The following is a 17,841-nucleotide window of genomic DNA, read 5'->3' on the forward strand; positions in this document are numbered from 1 at the left end:
ACAAGATGCAGATTAAACACCGAAAAACAGACTTCCTGTGAACATTAAAGGGTTAAAACAAGATGGTCATGGCCGAAAGAACGAGATCCAGGGTACAAGTGGACGAAATGGGTTTCCTCAGGAGGGGGGGCTGGGTCTCTCTTAGAGATAGGGTGAGAAGCTCAGTCATCTGAGAGGAGCTCGGAGTAGAGCCACTGATCCTTCACGTCGAAAGGAGCCAGTTGAGGTGGTTCGGGTATCTAGTAAGGATGCCTCCTGGGGGTCTCCCTAGGGAGGTGGTCCAGGCACGTCCAGCTGGGAGGAGGCCTCGGGGAAGACCCAGGACTAGGTGGAGAGATTATATCTCCAACCTGGCCTGGGAACGCCTCGGGATCCCCCAGTCAGAGCTGGTTGATGTGGCTCGGGAAAGGGAAGTTTGGGGTCCCCTGCTGGAGCTGCTGCCCCCAATACCGGATAAGCGGATGGATGAATGGATGGATGAATGGATGAATGGATGGATGGATGGATGGACAGATATCCTCAACCAAGATTCAGTTGAAGAAAACGTCTGAGAAACTCCATCGGCTAATAAGGGCCAATGAGGTGAAAGATTTGAGAGAATTTGTATGTTAAGTTAAATGTTGTGGTTTTTATGTCAGATTGGATTATTTTGACATGTTTTATTTCCATTAACTGTTTCTATATTCTATTACAAATTACAAATATTTTCTCTGCAATGAAAGAACATTCAGTTATTTTCAGTGAAAATGTTGGTATAACAATTCCTAAATGTATCTTAAAAGACACAACTCCCTGCTCACGGTCAACACCAAATGTTTATTGCAGTCAAACAAAAGCTAATATGCAGAGGAATTTTAGTTAAGACAGAAAATATGACTCAAACTGTAATTTCAAATGTCACCTCAGTGGCAGAATTCTAATTCTCAAAGTGTATTTTGTTATTTGTAATACATTTCTTTTATAAGATAGATTATAAAGACAGACAGCATGCTGTACCTGTGCTAAATCTATTACCTTTATCTAAATTATATGTAAATACAAATGCTACATTTAATCCTCTTCCAACACAAGCACAAATCCAGACAATAGCTCAAATATTGACTAATAAAACATGCATCTACACCATCTGAACCATATGTACTCTATGTTTCTAAGCAAAGAAAATTCCTTCTCTCCAAACAGTCCCTTTGTGGCAAAATCTCCCCGGTCTGTGATATTGTCCCACAGTTCATCCTGGGTGCAGGGCAGGCAGGCGGGGGGTGCAGCAGAGGCTTCCTGTTCACCCACAGCCACTCTCCTGCCAGGAAACGTAGACCTACCCATACCTCTGGTGTCTGGGCATCCTGGATCGCTTTTCTGGCATCTGAGTTGTTACCTCTTAAGTCCATGTCTGGAAGATCGTAGGTATGACCTGAGGATGGGTCGTCTGGATTGGAATTGAGTTTCCTGCAGTGTTCCAGAGCCTCCTCCCATGTCTTGTTCTCTTTCACCAAGATTAGATTATCATAACACACAAATGCACGTTGGTCACCGCAGAATTCATCATACCAAGATGAACCTCCCGTAGTACCACAATCCTCTTTTCCATCAACGTTATCAGGCTGATTGTTGATGGGACTCCACTTTCTATAGCTGCTTTGATCTTCATCAGACCAATCCCAGTCATTTTGATTACTTTGGTCTCTATAGAGACCAATCCAACAGAGATCCTGATCACTGCAAATACTCTGTAGTGCATCAAAGTCATTCTGATTTCTAAAAGTGGCCAGGTCGATACGTTGCTTCCTGCAGTACTTTTGGGCCGAAGTCCAGTTCATTTCAAGCGAGACATAAACATACCTTCTTTGACGCACAAGCAGAGGAAGGCAGAAGATGAAGTTAAGGATGACGATGAAGAGACAGGTGGAGCAGCACTTCATCAGCATGATTCCCCAGAGGTGATTTGACTTTGCTCCAGGGACGCGTTGACGTTCAGCATTCAGATCTCTCTACTCTACTTCCCTTGTTAAATATCTCAGGTTTGAAGCGGGTAATTAACTTGGACAATCCTACCATCCCTCCCATGACGGCCCCTATGAGTCAAACTGACCAATTAAATTGCCCACATTATTATGGGATGGCATGAGAACACACACAACAAACCGGCACTCCCAGTGATGGAATTGTTTAACTATTTTATCAGATTATTAATACCAATGCATTTCTTTGTACTTGGCATTTTAATCATAATGGAGATCAATTTTGAAATGTAATTGTTGCTTTATAAACAGGAGAGTGCACATTGACACACTTTGCTGTTTTAAGGCAAAATGTTTATTTTCATCCATCTGTGGTTCATCATCCACAGGTATAAAGTCTCTCTTGGAGTTGAATGTTTGAATCACTGTCAACCAATGACTATATATTTCAAGTTAAGTAAGTTGTATTTACTCTAAACAAATGACCAATTTGCCTCAAGGGGGCTTTACGATCTGCACAGCATACAACACCCTCTGTCCTATTGACCCTTGCTTTGGATGATGACAAAAAGAAAGAGCCACAGGATGAACAGACATGCATGGAATAGAAATTCAAATATTTCTTTTATTAATGATGAGTAGAACAGTCGACTAAACTAAAGTTGCCTCTAAAATGTAGACTTACACTATAAGTAAATGTATTTTGCTCTAAACTTTAAAGTAAAGGTCCTAAAACATGTTCCACAATTCTCACACCTTTCTTCTATTTGTTTAAGTAAATCAGAGAACCAGGCACAGGATCCTTTCATTCAAATCCGTATTGCATATTATTATGTAAACTGCAAGTCATCTTCGACATTGTCAAGGTTAAACAGGGCAGGGGAAAGAAGTGACTTACTTTAGTTGGATCAATGTGCCTGGTGTTTGCAGCTAGGGTACGTAACCTCCAGTTTAATCCATCTCAAACACAGGGCCAGACAGTTTTTTAGGGGCGGCAGTCAAATTAATTCTAAAATGATGCGCTCAGCAAACATATCAAAGCATTTTGGACAGAGGTGAAAAATATAATTGAAAAATATATTTTAAAAGAAGTTTCACTGGATCCTAAATTGTTCGTGTTAGCCCTATACCCTGGAGAACAAGACGTCAGTAAATCAGAACGTACTTTTATAGACATAAGCTCGTTGGCAGCAAAAAAATGGATTGCTTTGGCCTGGAAAAATGTCAGTAGGCCTAGTGCCACACAATGGCTTAAACAAATGTTGTCTAATTTGCCATTAGAAAGAATAACATATATTAGGAAATCCAAACGGTACCTTTTCGAAAGGATTTGGGGACCTTTTATTAATTTTGTTAAGGACGTAGACCTGACAGAAGATTTGTTTGAGTACTGATGTACTGCAACCTGTGGTGCGCCATGTTGTATAGATGTGTACATTCATGTCTGACCAATTTGTAACCTGCTTGAACACCCCTGTTTCTGAGAAGCCATGTTTTTTTTTTGTTTTTGTTTTTTAAATTGTTCCCCCTTTATATCCCTGTTTTTATTTCTCCGATTTAAGTAAAATAATTACTGTCATGTAATAATTACAAAGAGAACTTATTCTGATATTTACATGTTTGTGTTTCCAAATGAAAAAAATCTCAATAAAATATATATTGTTAAAAAAAAATGATGCGCTCATATTAGCAGTGAAGATGTTCAGAAACACTGAAATTAGTTTAGATGTTCACATCAAAAGGACAGACTGCACATATCATAGATACATGAAAATATGTTTCCTCAGCCCTACTGTAATTCCTCAGCCCCACTGTATATCCTCAGCCCTACGTTTCCTTAGCCCTATATATCCTAGGGCTGCTCGATTTTGGGAAAAATCATAATCACGATTATTTTGGTCAATATTGAAATCACGATTATGTAACACGATTATTTCACATGACTTTGTAAACGTGTTGCATTTATTAAAAAGACACCTTTCAACAATTCTTAAAACATTGAACATTTATTGTAGGGTACTTTTTGAACTATTAAAAAAAATATATAAATATAAATTTCAAATCAAAGTATAAAAGTATTTATTCCCTGTATTTACTTCCACAATCTCTTTAAAACAAGTAGGCAACATTTTGGCAAAATATAAACAAATTCCAGCAACTCAATCCACGAATATAAAAGGCTGGCCCATCATCAGGCCCCAGCATTAACAGCTAATAACTTAACTATTAGCGCATGTCTTTAGCTAAATAATAGGCAACAGACTCGGTTATTATTTTGTGCCTTTCCGAATTCAACGGATAAGGAGTTGCGCTGTACAGAGTGTTTGTTATGGATGTCTGGGTTACGGAGGATGTTGAGGAAGTTGATTGCCGTTTCTGTTTCTTTAATAAATTGTCACAGGTCACTCTGTGTTTAATTTTCAAGTGGTTAAACAAATTCGTGGTGTTCCCTTTACTTGCAGCCACTACCATGTAGCAAATCTTGCACGTAGCATGTTTCTGCTCGTCGTCGGATTCCTCGAAGCCAAACTGTTCCCAGACAATGGAGTTGGTTTTGCCTTTTTTGCTTACCAAACGCTGCTGTGGCTGCCCTCCTTCTTCCATCTTTACTCTCACTAAGTTTTTAAATTCCAGCGAGTAATATGCACGCGACCTGCCTCCCTGACAGTGTAGGCTGAAAGCGTTTGGCTTCGGGAGGGGCGGATGTGCACATGACGTGTGTGCGCGCGCGCCATTCAGAACACAGGAGGAAATTACAAAACAGAACAAAATAATGGCAAAATAATCGTTTTTACTCGATTGTACTATTTTGGTAATCGTTGGGAGCCGAAATCGAAACCGAAACCGAAATTCAATTAATTGCACAGCCCTAATATATCCTCAGCCCTATATTTCCTCGGCCCTATGTACCCTCATCCCTATGTTCCCTCAGCCCTATGTTCCTTCAGCCCTATGTTCCTTCAGCCCTACGTTTCCTCCGCCCTATGTTCCTTCAGCCCTATGTTCCCTCAGCCCTACGTTTCCTCAGCCCTATGTTTCCTCAGCCCTATGTTTCCTCAGCCCTATGTTTCCTCAACCTTATGTTTCCTCAGCCCTATGTTTCCTCAGCCCTATGTTTCCTCAGCCCTATGTTTCCTCAGCCCTATGTTTCCTCAACCCTACGTTTCCTCAGCCCTATGTTTCCTCAACCTACGTTTCCTCAGCCCTATGTTTCCTCAGCCCGATATTCCTCAGCCCTATGTTTCCTCAGCCCTATATAGCTCAGCCCTACGTTTCCTCAGCCCTTTGTTTCCTCAGCCCTACGTTTCCTCATCCCTGCGTTTCCTCAGCCTTATGTTTCCTCAACCCTGTTTCCTCAGCCCTATGTTCCCTCAGCCCTATGTTTCTTTAGCCCTATGTTCCCTCAACCCGATGTTTCCTTAACCCTATTTTCCCTCAGCCCTATGTTCACTCAACCCTATTTTTCCTCAACCTTATGTTTCCTCAACCCTATTTCCCTCAGCCCTATGTTTCCTCAGTTTCCACAACCCTATGTTCCCTCAACCCTATGTGCCCTGAGCACCTTATGTTTCCTCAACCCTATGTGCCATGAGCCCTAACCCTAATCTCTAAACAAATATTATCAGTATAGCTGCAGCAGTGAATACAAGGTCCTATATTCCAAACTTAAAACACAACCAGGGTTGGGGTATGTGGGCTGAGGGAACATGGGGCCTAATTTTGATGCAGGGAAAATGTCATATAAATGAGGGAACATAGGGCTGAGGGAACATAAGAATCACCCCCATACATCAATACACATCACTACAAAGCAAATTCTCTGATACAGACACAGAACAGTGTGGAACACTAAGAGATTGTAGATTAAAAACATTCACAGATCTAACAGGTTATGTTCACATCCAAATGTAGCACATGCATGGGGTACATGAATTACTCACAGTCTACAAGGTCTGCGGTGTTCTTGTTACTTTAAGCTCATTGTGCAGCACAGCTTGAAAACAAAACACAATTGATGATATTCTCACCAGCAGTATCAGCCCTTCTACACTGGCTCATTTACAGATCACACAGTCAACCGGTGATGGAACGACCGATAAATGCAATACTGGAGAAAGTCCAAATTATTCAAAGCCCTGCGGGCTCTGTCCCTGCGACTGTGTCCGTGTAGACAATGCACTGCAACAGAACAGCGGCCATGTCCAGGCAAACAACCTGCAGTACATAATATGACTTGCTTGATGTGTTGTAGTTATTACGGAGTTACATACACAGGCGGAGACAGAGACACATCCAGAGGCCCAGAGAGAAGGTGTATGACTTTGAATTACTTTATTTAAAGTTCATCCCCCTTTTCTTCCATGTAGATGAAATGTCCACTGCATATGTCTCTGTGATGGTCTCTGTGTTTGTCAGTTGACAGAACTCCATCGCTACTAGGTACCCAGAGTTAATATCATTAGCAACCAGTCGCGGCTGCTGGCCTTTCAAAGAGGGAAAGCTCATTTTTGGCCTACATCATAAAAAATGGCCATTTATGTATGATATTATAATCATATATATTGTATAATAATTATTCAAATAATAATAATATATGGTATCTGAGATAGTTTCATCAAAAAGCATGGCCGGCAGTGCATTTTCTTTGTCACAGCACTTCCAGTCAGTCAGCTAACTTCATACCAGGAGAGCTGAAAACACCTGTTACTTTTCCCTTTCTATTACATTAAATCAATCTTAGATGTTAATAAATCATTATTAGGTGTTAATAAACCATTATTAGGTGTTAATAAATCAATTTTAGGTGTTCATAAATCAATCTTAGGTGTTAATAAATCAATCTTAGGTGTTAATAACTTAATCCTAGGTGTTAATAAATCAGTTTTAGGTGTTTGTAACTTAATCTTAGGTGTTGATAAATCAATTTGAAGTGTTAATAAATCATTATTAGGTGTTAATAAATCAATCTTAGGTATTAATAAATACATTTTAGGTGTTAGTAACTTAATCTTAGGTGTTAATAAATCAATTTTAGGTGTTCAAAAATCAATCTTAGGTGTTACTAAATCAATTTTAGGTGTTGATCAATCTTAGGTGTTAATAAATCAATTTTAGGTGTTAATAACTTAATCCTAGGTGTTAATAATCAATTTTAGGTGTCAATAAATCAATCTTACGTGTTAATAACTCAATTTTAGGCGGTAATGAATCAATCTTGGGTGTTAATAATTTAATCTTAGGTGTTAATAAATCAATCTTAGGTGTTAATAAATCAGTCTTAGGTGTTGATCTGTCCTGCTGTTTAATTTTTACGTTTCTCCTCGTAATGAAGACTTTCAAATGGCTTTGCCAAAGTCCCGTCGACATTATGAGCGTTGTCTGCCTATGTTCGAAGTTTGCTAAAGGATAGTCCACCCCTACGACACTAGCCTAGCATATTAAATATTTATCAAAATCACAGCAACCACTACTAGTGATCACTAGGGAGTCGGCTTTGCTTTGGTTGTTGAGAGAAAACCCCAGTGCAGTTGCTACACAGGTCCAGGTTTGTTGCAACAGGGGCACTGGCAGCCCTGGCCCCTGCCTAGACCCGCCACAGGTCCTAAAATCTTTTCACAAACTGAAGACAGCAGTCTAATTGCATCCTTATGCCCCGCACAACCTTCACAGTTTTAGCGGAGTTCCTCAGCCCAAAACTCCATTTTGTGTGCCATTCTCTGGTTCTCTCTATTTTTCCTTGTTGTCTGGAAAAAAACTCTCGTGATCCAAATGCAACTTTCAACTCCCAGAAAGAACTTTCCTGGATTTATGGTAAGACCTGACAGAGATGTCCTTCATGTGAATGAGTGCTGTTGCCATGAGAGTCTTTAGATGACGCGTCACACGGGTAAGCTGCTGAAATTGATTCTGTGCTAGAGAGAACTTTTATCTATTAAGATTGGAATAGAAACCTGGCCTCTCTTGAGACAGGCGTGGTGGTATGATGCCCTGTGACTTTGGTATGATGGTATGCGGCTGTACGAGAAATTATGTGTAGACATGAGTCCCTTTCAAACTTGGAATGTAACCCTTATTGAGACATTAGCTGTATGCGAGAACGCAAATGTCTCAATTGAACAGACTCTACCCTCCCAGCTCCCTAGTAAGTCTGTGTAGTGTCTGATTGAGCCCTTGTGGGAATAGAGCAGCAAGTAAATGGGCGGATTGATGACATTTCCATCATGTGACTGGCGCAAATCCAGAAGGATACAAACATCCGAATATACTTTACTTTAAGATCTAACCGGAGAGACGGCGAGATAAGGGAACTTCTTTCGGCAAGAGCCTGTGACGAAATTGTCAGACAAAGTTAAGGAATGGCAAGAGACTCTGTTGTCAAGGAGACGAAAGGTAACATCTCTAAAAATAGAGTCGTAAAGGGTAGTGACACTGAGGGTGATCACAAAAAGTAGCACTAACATGGACTAATTAGTGTGAAGGTAGTCTCAAGTTTATAGAATGAATTTTGTTGCTTAACGTTTTTATTTTTAATTCAATTCAATTCAATTCAATTTTATTTATAGTATCAATTCATAACAAGAGTTATCTCAAGACCCTTTACAGGTAGAGTAGGTCTAGACCACACTCCAGAATTTACAAGGACCCAACAGTTCTAGTAGTTTCCTCCAGAGCAAGCAACAGTGCGACAGTGGCGAGGAAAAACTTCTTTTAGGAAGAAACCTGGGACAGACCCAGACCCAGACCCAGACCCAGACCCAGGCTCTTGGTAGGCGGTGTCTGACGGGTCGGTTGGGGTTAGTGGAAATAACAAAAATAGAAAAAATAGTAGTTTGTAGCAGTTCTTTGTAGTAGTTCATGGCATAGCAGGGCGCTGCGCGGCATTACAAGGCACAGCAGGATGTAGCTGGGCACCGCAGAGTGTGGCAGATGAACCTGGCACCGCAGAACGTGTAGCGGGACCATGGCGACAGCTGCTACCATGATTTTGGGGCATCCCTGATCCGAGGGAACATGCTGGGGAAAAAAGAACATAAGGACTCCGGGGAATGACTCCCCAGAGCTAGGTTAGTAACACGCATTTCTGGGACATGGATGCTCATAAATGAAAAGATAGAGAGATAGAGGAGAGAGGAGCTCAGTGTGTCAAAATAAGTCCCCAGCTGTCTAAAACTATTACAGCAAAACCAAGAGAGACAGGGTAAAGAGAGGAGCCTGGTCGGGCTAGAACTCTCCCCAACCGGATCGGGCTGCATGCCAAGTCTCCCTTTAGTTTTATTATATGCTTGATTATATGATAGATAAATCTGACAACTATGACGAGAAGCAGGTGGGCCGGGTTAGGCGAACGCTGCGACTCCTCACTCCCTAACAATATTCAATTTTATGCCCTAACTATAAGCTTTTTAACTGTTTATACTTGTGTTTTATCAGTTTTTTGTTTTTTTGTTGTTGTTTTTTTAAACTGAAATGTTGCTGAAATGTGCTATACAAATAAAGCTGCCTTGCCTTGATTATGACCAAATTTAAAACCGTGGCCGTGGTGGGCATCGACATTGTGCTATGAACAAAAGACACTGCAATTTCCACGGGATTTTTGTGTCACGCACGCTCGACCCAGACGCCACGCCTATCCGACACAGATCTCCTGTTCTGTCCTGCATGTGTGAGTCGGGTGTGCCTGTAGCCTGGAGACCTCCTGCCTCACGGCTCCTGTCTCATGCCCTCCCGGCTTGTCCCATCCCCGAACTTCAACTTTTCAAAATAAAAGCTTGCGCGTTGTCCGCTATGTTTCAAATTTTCAACTAAACCGTAACCGCCATCAAACAAATGAATGAAATCCTTTAAAATATATTTGTCTATAAGATAAATACAGACTACCATGCTAATGAATAAAATACTTAAAAAATATATTTGGTGTTTTCTGTGTTTTTTAACTAAATAGTAAGATAAATGCAGACTATCATGCTAAAAAATAGAATACTTAAAATATTGTTGGTGTTTTTCAACTAAATGGTAACAGCAATCATACAAATGAATAAAATGCTTTAAAAATATCTATCTGTAAGACAAATGACAACTATCATGCTAAGAAATAAAATACTTAAAAACATATGTCTGTCTATGAAATAAATGCAGACTATAGACGAAGTAAAAATCCATTAATTTGATGGTGCCTTCTCTAATTTGCTATGTTGTATATTTGACCCCAGAACTTAACATTGGACACACACAAGCATGACACAGGAACAATGAGACAGGAGGTCTCCAGGCTGCAGCCATACAATCTTGACATACTGTATGTGAAGTGGAACTCTGACATTAATCATTTCCGGCCCTGGTTCTCTGGACATTGTCCAGAGTTCACAAGAGAAAACAGCTATGAACTAATATGCAGAAGCATCTTTCTCACCTACAACCTGAACTAAACCAGGACAGGGTTTCCTCTCTCAGTGTTGCATGTGAAGGTTCCCAGTTCTCTGGGGGAAAATACATCAGTCCCATTTGTTTGCTAGCAAGTTGCCAACAGCGCAATTTTCACTCCTGTTTAGCTCTGGTCGGTACCAACTCCTAAGGGGAAATATCTGGCTCTTTAGCTGCTGAATGTTCTACCATGTTCCACAGCTGGTCGCTGAAGGTGTCTGTCAGCTGTTTATTGCAGAGCAAGTAGTGTATAGTGGGTTATTAGAGTTTTTTTTTGCTGATAACAGCTGTCTGTTGCAGTGGAAAACAACACTACGAGAGCTGTGACAGTGAACCAAAATGGCAAAGTTGCAGCCGGACTGCTAAATAATGAGCTGACACTCACTATAAAGCTCTGTAAAACTGTGAGGAGCTGCAGAGTCGGGTGATAATCTCTCTTTACATTGTCATTTGCCACATTGTTATAAATATCTATTATAGCCATGTTAAATTTTAATGCTGCAACAAGCTAGTTGTTAAGAACTTAGGAAGGGCTTCAGGCAGAGGCTTGGCAGTGCAACCCAATAGGGATTGGTCAAGGAAGGATTGTCATCTGTCATGTACTTTTTCTCCATTTTTACCATTGTTTTTTTTGTTTTTTGTTCAACCTTCTACATTCTGGCCTGCCTACTATTACAATAAAAATTATATAAAGGACTTTCACCGATTTGCTGCCTCAATTCTAGCTCAGTCTGAAATAGAACGCCCCAGACGCGTCCGTTTTTTCTCTGGCTCCTGTTTCATGGTAGGTCTCCACCACTTTGTTACTGGGTGAGCCATTGTCTTCTCATGTCCCTTGACCCATGCTCTGACCTCTGGTGACAGAATGAGAATCTCACTAAACCTGTTCTGTGGTTCTGCTTGGTCACTTCCACTTCTGGGAGAGCTCCCTTGGTGGCAGATCTCCCAGGGGACCTTGTCCTGCTTGATGTCAAACTCTGTGGGCTTCAGTCTGAAGACCTCTACAAATGACTTCACAGATAGCTGGCATGTGATATAGGAAATATAGCATCTTTTTTTCAATTCTGAAAAGAAAATTGATTGTCTGATGGAAATTGGATATCATTTTATAAATCAACCATGAAGTTAGAACACATGAGCCCACAGTGGACACCTAAACTACACCAACATTTATATTTTGATTCAGCAAAAATATTTGATATCTCATCTTTCTGGACAGAGCATGTATTAGTTATTTCACTGTAACATATTGCACACTAACATCTACATTTGATGCAGCACTCCTGAACAAAAGTATTACAGATTTAATAATACCAGACAGGCAATCTGACAGACACAATCTGGCAATTCTGGCAAATGTAACATGGGTCTAGTGGGCCGCAAGTGCAGGGATAAAAAAAAATTGTGAAAAAAATGTACCTGCCAGCCGCAGATCTCTTGTTGTTGGAACCGGTCCAGACAAAAAGTGCATATTTGTGGATTTTATTCCAACCGTGCCCTCAGCTCTACAGATGTTTTAACGTCTTTCAAGCCCAAACTACTGTTTTGATTCAGTCTCTCATCAACCATGTGATAGCTACAGCATTGTAACATAGTGGCGCATTCCGCAGCTAAAGAGACATGTATTTCTATCAAGAGCGAGTGGAGACCAAACTAGACCTCAAAGTGAGTATTGGACTTCAATATCCAAAGTCCAAATTGCTTTTTGCCAGCTAAATGACAACAACAAGTTCATAAGTTGATGATGTGTCAGTGTTGTTTATTCTACTTGTTCTACTTTCCCCAAAGTGGCCAAAAAATCTATTAATGCTGAGTTACTAAAACTTAACATGTACCATTAACATTAACATGTACCTAACATGAACCATGGTTCATTTGCTGTAATCATCAAATAACTTCAACCATGTTGGCATTTTTTTTTTTTTTACTATTTTGCAGAGAAATATATTTTTCACGTAGTGCTGAGTTTTGCTTTATCGGGTTGGCCTAAACATAGGTTGAGGTTTTATGTTATGAAATGTAATCATGAAAATTAAAGTTCAGTTATATTCTAGGTATTTCTCATTGAACTGTTTCAAATTGGTACAAATTGAGCCCTTGTTGTTTTTCATGACCTGCATGTTACATAGTGAATCACATGGTGTGCAGTGCTGCTGAGCAGGTTGGTTAACTTGATAAACGTTAATTCTAAGGAGTGTTGTAGAAATATTTCTATAGTGTAGAGGTGTTATCCTCAGTATTAAAGTTGTGTTCCCTGTAAAATGTATAGCCTCAGGACACAGATAATTAGCTTAAACTATGATTACCCTATAGCCCAGGAATGGGAGTGTATGTTTTTCTGTACAAGGCAAAGAGGTAAAATGGGAGGGATAGCTCTTGGATCTGTGTGTGTGTGTGTTGTGTGTGTGTTTGTGTGTGAAAGCTGCTAAATCTTCCCGGCGACAGGAGGAGGACGCCTTCAAGCGAGATATGTGGTTAGATGGAGTTCATAATCTGAAATAGAGTTTGCTGGCTTGAACCCTGTATACATTTGTCTGCGGTCAAGGGAAACTTAGGGTCATTTTTGAAATTACAATTGTGTTCTTAAATGCTGGACTTCAGTAGACTTGCTTAACTGAACTCTTCTTCTCATAATTTATACTGTTTATTGATTCCCAGTGGGGAAATTACCATTTACACCCTGTTTTGTCACTACACACTGAACTAGGCTTGAAATACACACTAGCAATGTCAGAGTGAGGGGGGCTGCCAGCTAGACCAGCCCTTTGAGTGGTTGTGGGGGGAGGGGGGGTACAGTGCCTTGCTCAAGAGCACCTGGCAGTGGCCAGGAGGTGAAGTGGCATCTCTCCAGCACCCAGTCCACACACCGTACTTTTGTCCATATGGGGACTTGAACCAGCGATCCTCCGGTTCCCAACTCAACTCCCTACCGATTGAGCTACTGCCCCCCCGTTGCCACCCTACTCCAATTGATCCCTGTGTAAACTCATTTCAGATGAAAAAAGGAGTGGGAATTACTAATTGGAGTCATATCTGACAGGCCTTATGGGCCTTTTTTACACATAATTCCCTACAGTGAGTTGTGGTTTATATGTGCAAAGGATATAAGCAAGGCCCAAACTGGTCACGCTGACATCTTTGCATTGCAAATACTGTAAGTGTACCATAAGATACAAATGTTCCAGTGTGCATGGGTGTGTGAGGGTGAGATGTCTTGAGTCCTTTAATAACAAGTTCCTTTAGCTACAGGTGAGCAGAGAGTAAAATACAGCCTACAGGAAAGGAAATGAAGAGAAAAAGAAAATACTTTTAAATAATAGTAAATTGAAGAAATATTGAGATGAAAAGTGCTTTATTCTAACCACAAAATAACGTTGTCATTTGGTGTTTCATTGCAGAACTGGTCTACATCTCTCCAGTATTCTACTCCAAATTACACATATTATTTCTTTTAATGAAACACATCCAGTTATCTTTAATGACCAACAGCTGTCAACAACAAACGTATATTGACGTCAGACAACAGATACTATAAAGAGGATTTTTGTTAATAACATTTACATTCATGCTTGTCTGATTAAGAATTAAGAAAATATGGCTCACACTGTGTAATTTCAGATACCACCTCAGTGGCAGAAATCTACTTTTCCAGGTGTAATATCTTAAAAGTTTTTTTTTTTGTAAATTTGTAAATACATATTAAATGCAATAAATACATACAACAGACAACATGCTGTGATTCAGCATGTTTATTTGTCTTAAATCTAGAAGCTATAGTTAATTTCTCAAATTTGTGAATACAAATGCTATAACCACTCCAAGCACACCTCCACAAGCAAGTATCTACATTTATAGGATCTGAACTATATGTACTTTATAATTCCAAGCAAAGAAAATTCCTTCTCTCCAAACAGTCCCTTTGTGGCAAAATCTGCCCGGTCTGGGACATTGTCCCACAGTTCATCCTGGGTGCAGGGCAGGCAGGCGGGGACTGCAGCAGAGGCTTCCTGTTCACCCACAGCCACTCTCCTGCCAGGAAACGTAGACCTACCCATACCTCTGGTGTCTGGGCATCCAGGATCGCTCTTCTGGCATCTGAGTTGTCTCCTCCAAAGTCCATGTCTGGAAGATCGTAGGTATGACCTGAGGATGGGTCGTCTGGATTAGAATCCAGATTCCTGCAGTGTTCCAGAGCCTCCTCCCATGTCTTGTTCTCTTTCACCAAGATTGGATTATCATAACACACAAATGCACATTGGTCAGTGCAGAATATATCAAACCAAGATAGGCTTCCGGTAGCAACACAATTCTCTTTTCCCTCGTAGTTATTAGGCTGATTGTATGTGGAACTCCACTTTCTGTAGCTGCTTAGATCTCCATCTGACCAATCCCAGTCATTTTGATTAATTTGTTTTCTATAGAGACCAATCCAACAGAGATTGTTGTCCGAATAATCGCATGGACTCTGTACTGCATTCATGTCATTCTGATTTCTAAAAGTGGCCAGGTCGATATGGTTCTCCCTGCAGTACTTTTGGGCCGAAGTCCAGTTCATTTTGAGCGGAACATAAACATACCTTCTTTGAAAGGTCTGAACGAGCAGAGGAAGGCAGAAGATGAAGTTAAGGATGACGATGAAGAGACAGGTGGAGCTGCTCTTCGTCAGCATGATTCCCCGGAGGTGACTTGACTTTGCTCCAGGGACGCGTTGACGTTCAGCATTCAGATCTTCTACTCTACTCTGTTTACTCCCCAAATCTAAAGGTTGACCAAAGACAGGAGCCTGGGATTGGCTCGGAGAGTGCTACCAGCCCTCCCCTATTTCAAACTGGCCAATTAAATCATCTGCTTTGATATGGGACGGCAAAACACCACACACACACACACACACACACACACACACACACACACACACACACACACAAACAACACATCAAAGGAACTATTTAATTTAATGTGTATACTTATTTTTGCTTTTTTGCTTTTGCAATATGTTAAGTATTCAAAGTCAAGGTATAGTAGGCTATAGTTAGTGAAGATGGAGATTAATTTAATAATGTTTTATTGCTTTGTAAACAGGCACAGTACACATGAATAGATATTTTTTCTCTTCCTATTTTGTTTCAGTAAATCCGAGAACCAGGCACAGCATCCTTTCAGTCAAATATGCATTTTCATATTATTATGTAAACTGCAAGTCACTGTCGACATGGCACATGGAGTGGTGTGTGTGTGTGTGTGTGTGTGTGTGTGTGTGTATGTGTGTGTGTGTGTGTGTGCGTGTGTGTGTGTGTGTGTGTGTGTGTGTGTGTGTGTGTGTGTGTGTGTGTGTGTGCCATATAGTGCCATACAACAACTTTATAATTTGATAATGCGTCAGTGTTGTTTATTCTGCTTGTTCTATTGTCCCCAAAGTGGCCAAAAAATAAATTATTGCTGAGTTACTAAAACTTAACATGTAGGTGTCTAACATGAACCATGGTTTATTTGCTGTAATCATCAAATAACTTCAACCATGTTGGCATTTTTTTTTTGTGTTTTGTAGAGAAATATATATTTTTTTTAAACATTGGCAGTGGTTATTTCACGTAATGCTGAGTTTTGCTTTATCGGGTTGGCCTAAACGTACTACATGTCTCCAGTATTCTACTCCAAATTACACATATTGTTTATTCAATAAAACACATCCAGTTATTTTCAATGACCAACAGCTGTCAACAACAAACGTACTGTATATTGACGTCAGACAACAGATACTATGTAGAGGATTTATGTTAATAACATTTACATCCATGCTTGTCTAATTAAGAGTTAAGAAAATTAAGGCTCACACTGTGTCATTTCTGTGTAATATCTTAAAAGTATTTTTTGTACTATTTGTAAATACATATTAAATGCAATCAATACATACAACAGACAACATGCTGTGATTCAACATGTTTATCTGTCTTAAATCCAGAAGTTATAGTTAATTCCTCAAATTTGTGAATACAAATGCTACAACTACTCCAAGTACACATCCACAAGCAAAAATCTAGAAGACAGCTTATTATTGACTAATAAAACAAGTATCTACATGTATAGGATCTGAACTATATGTACTTTATAATTCCACGCAAAGAAAATTCCTTCTCTCCAAACAGTCCCTTTGTGGCAAAATCTGCCCGGTCTGGGACATTGTCCCACAGTTCATCCTGGGTGCAGGGCAGGCAGGCGGGGACTGCAGCAGAGGCTTCCTGTTCACCCACAGCCACTCTCCTGCCAGGAAACGTAGACCTACCCATACCTCTGGTGTCTGGGCATCCAGGATCGCTCTTCTGGCATCTGAGTTGTCTCCTCCAAAGTCCATGTCTGGAAGATCGTAGGTATGACCTGAGGATGGGTCGTCTGGATTGGAATCCAGATTCCTGCAGTGTTCCAGAGCCTCCTCCCATGTCTTGTTCTCTTTCACCAAGATTGGATTATCATAACACAGAACTGTACGTTGGTCAGTGCAGAATACATCAAACCACTCAAGTTTTCCCGTTGCAACACAATTGTCTTTTCCCTGGGAGTTATCAGGCTGATTGTTGATGGGACTCCACGTTCTGTAGCTGCTTAGATCTCCATCAGACCAAGCCCAGTCATTTTGATTACTTTGTTTTCTATAGAGACCAATCCAACAGACAATGCCAGCCTGAAAATTGCATGGACTCTGTACTGCATTCATGTCATCCTGATCTCTAAAAGTGGCCAGGTCGATATGGTGCTCCCTGCAGTACTTTTGGGCCGAAGTCCAGTTCATTTTGAGCGGAACATAAACATACCTTCTTTGAAAGGTCTGAACGAGCAGAGGAAGGCAGAAGATGAAGTTAAGGATGACGATGAAGAGACAGGTGGAGCTGCTCTTCGTCAGCATGATTCCCCGGAGGTGACTTGACTTTGCTCCAGGGACGCGTTGACTTTCAGCATTCAGATCTTTCTACTGTACTCTGTTTACTCCCCAAATCTAAAGGTTGACCAAAGACAGGAGCCTAAAATTGGCTCAGACAGTGCTACCAGCCCTCCCCTACTTCAAACTGGCCAATTAAATCATCTGCTTTAACCCTTGTGTTGTCTTCCCATCCAAATTTAAAATCAACACTTTTGTTGACGCTTTTTAATCAATGTTTTTCAGTTTTTGACATTTTCACCACTATGTAACACTACCTTATTAACTTTATTTTTACAGTTATTTTGGGGAATTTATGGTCAATAAACCTCATTTTTAGGAAATTATACCTAATGTTTGAGTTGGAAAAGCAGAAATTAGGAATTATTTAGACTAAAATTAAAGGAATGGATGTTGATGGATAATCACAGACTGGAATATGTCAACTTTTACTCAATACTATTTCAAAAGCACTGCAACTCCCCCCTTTTTTCCCCCAAAGGTTAAAAACCCAAACGGTAGTTGGATTGGTAAAAAAACCCTTTTTGTGGG

At 40.4% G+C, this 17,841-nt stretch overlaps 2 protein-coding genes across 2 annotated transcripts; both read right to left on the minus strand.

Moving 5' to 3' along the window:
• Positions 1 to 1,028: 1,028 nt before the first annotated feature.
• On the minus strand, positions 1,029 to 1,925 carry LOC116692197 (uncharacterized). The gene has a single exon (XM_032520289.1). It carries the CDS (start codon positions 1,923 to 1,925, stop codon positions 1,143 to 1,145), a length of 783 nt encoding a protein of 260 aa, XP_032376180.1. The 3' UTR covers positions 1,029 to 1,142.
• Positions 1,926 to 14,200: 12,275 nt separating this feature from the next.
• On the minus strand, positions 14,201 to 17,350 carry LOC116692205 (uncharacterized). Its single transcript, XM_032520300.1, has 2 exons — positions 16,497 to 17,350; positions 14,201 to 15,137 (listed from the first exon to the last, which is right to left on the minus strand). Exons 1-2 carry the CDS (start codon positions 17,275 to 17,277, stop codon positions 14,254 to 14,256), a joined length of 1,665 nt encoding a protein of 554 aa, XP_032376191.1. The 5' UTR covers positions 17,278 to 17,350; the 3' UTR covers positions 14,201 to 14,253.
• Between the last annotated feature and the right edge of the window lie 491 nt (positions 17,351 to 17,841).

Source organism: Etheostoma spectabile, chromosome 1 (genome assembly GCF_008692095.1).
Source record: "Etheostoma spectabile isolate EspeVRDwgs_2016 chromosome 1, UIUC_Espe_1.0, whole genome shotgun sequence".
In the NCBI taxonomy this organism is placed as follows: Eukaryota; Metazoa; Chordata; class Actinopteri; order Perciformes; family Percidae; genus Etheostoma; species Etheostoma spectabile.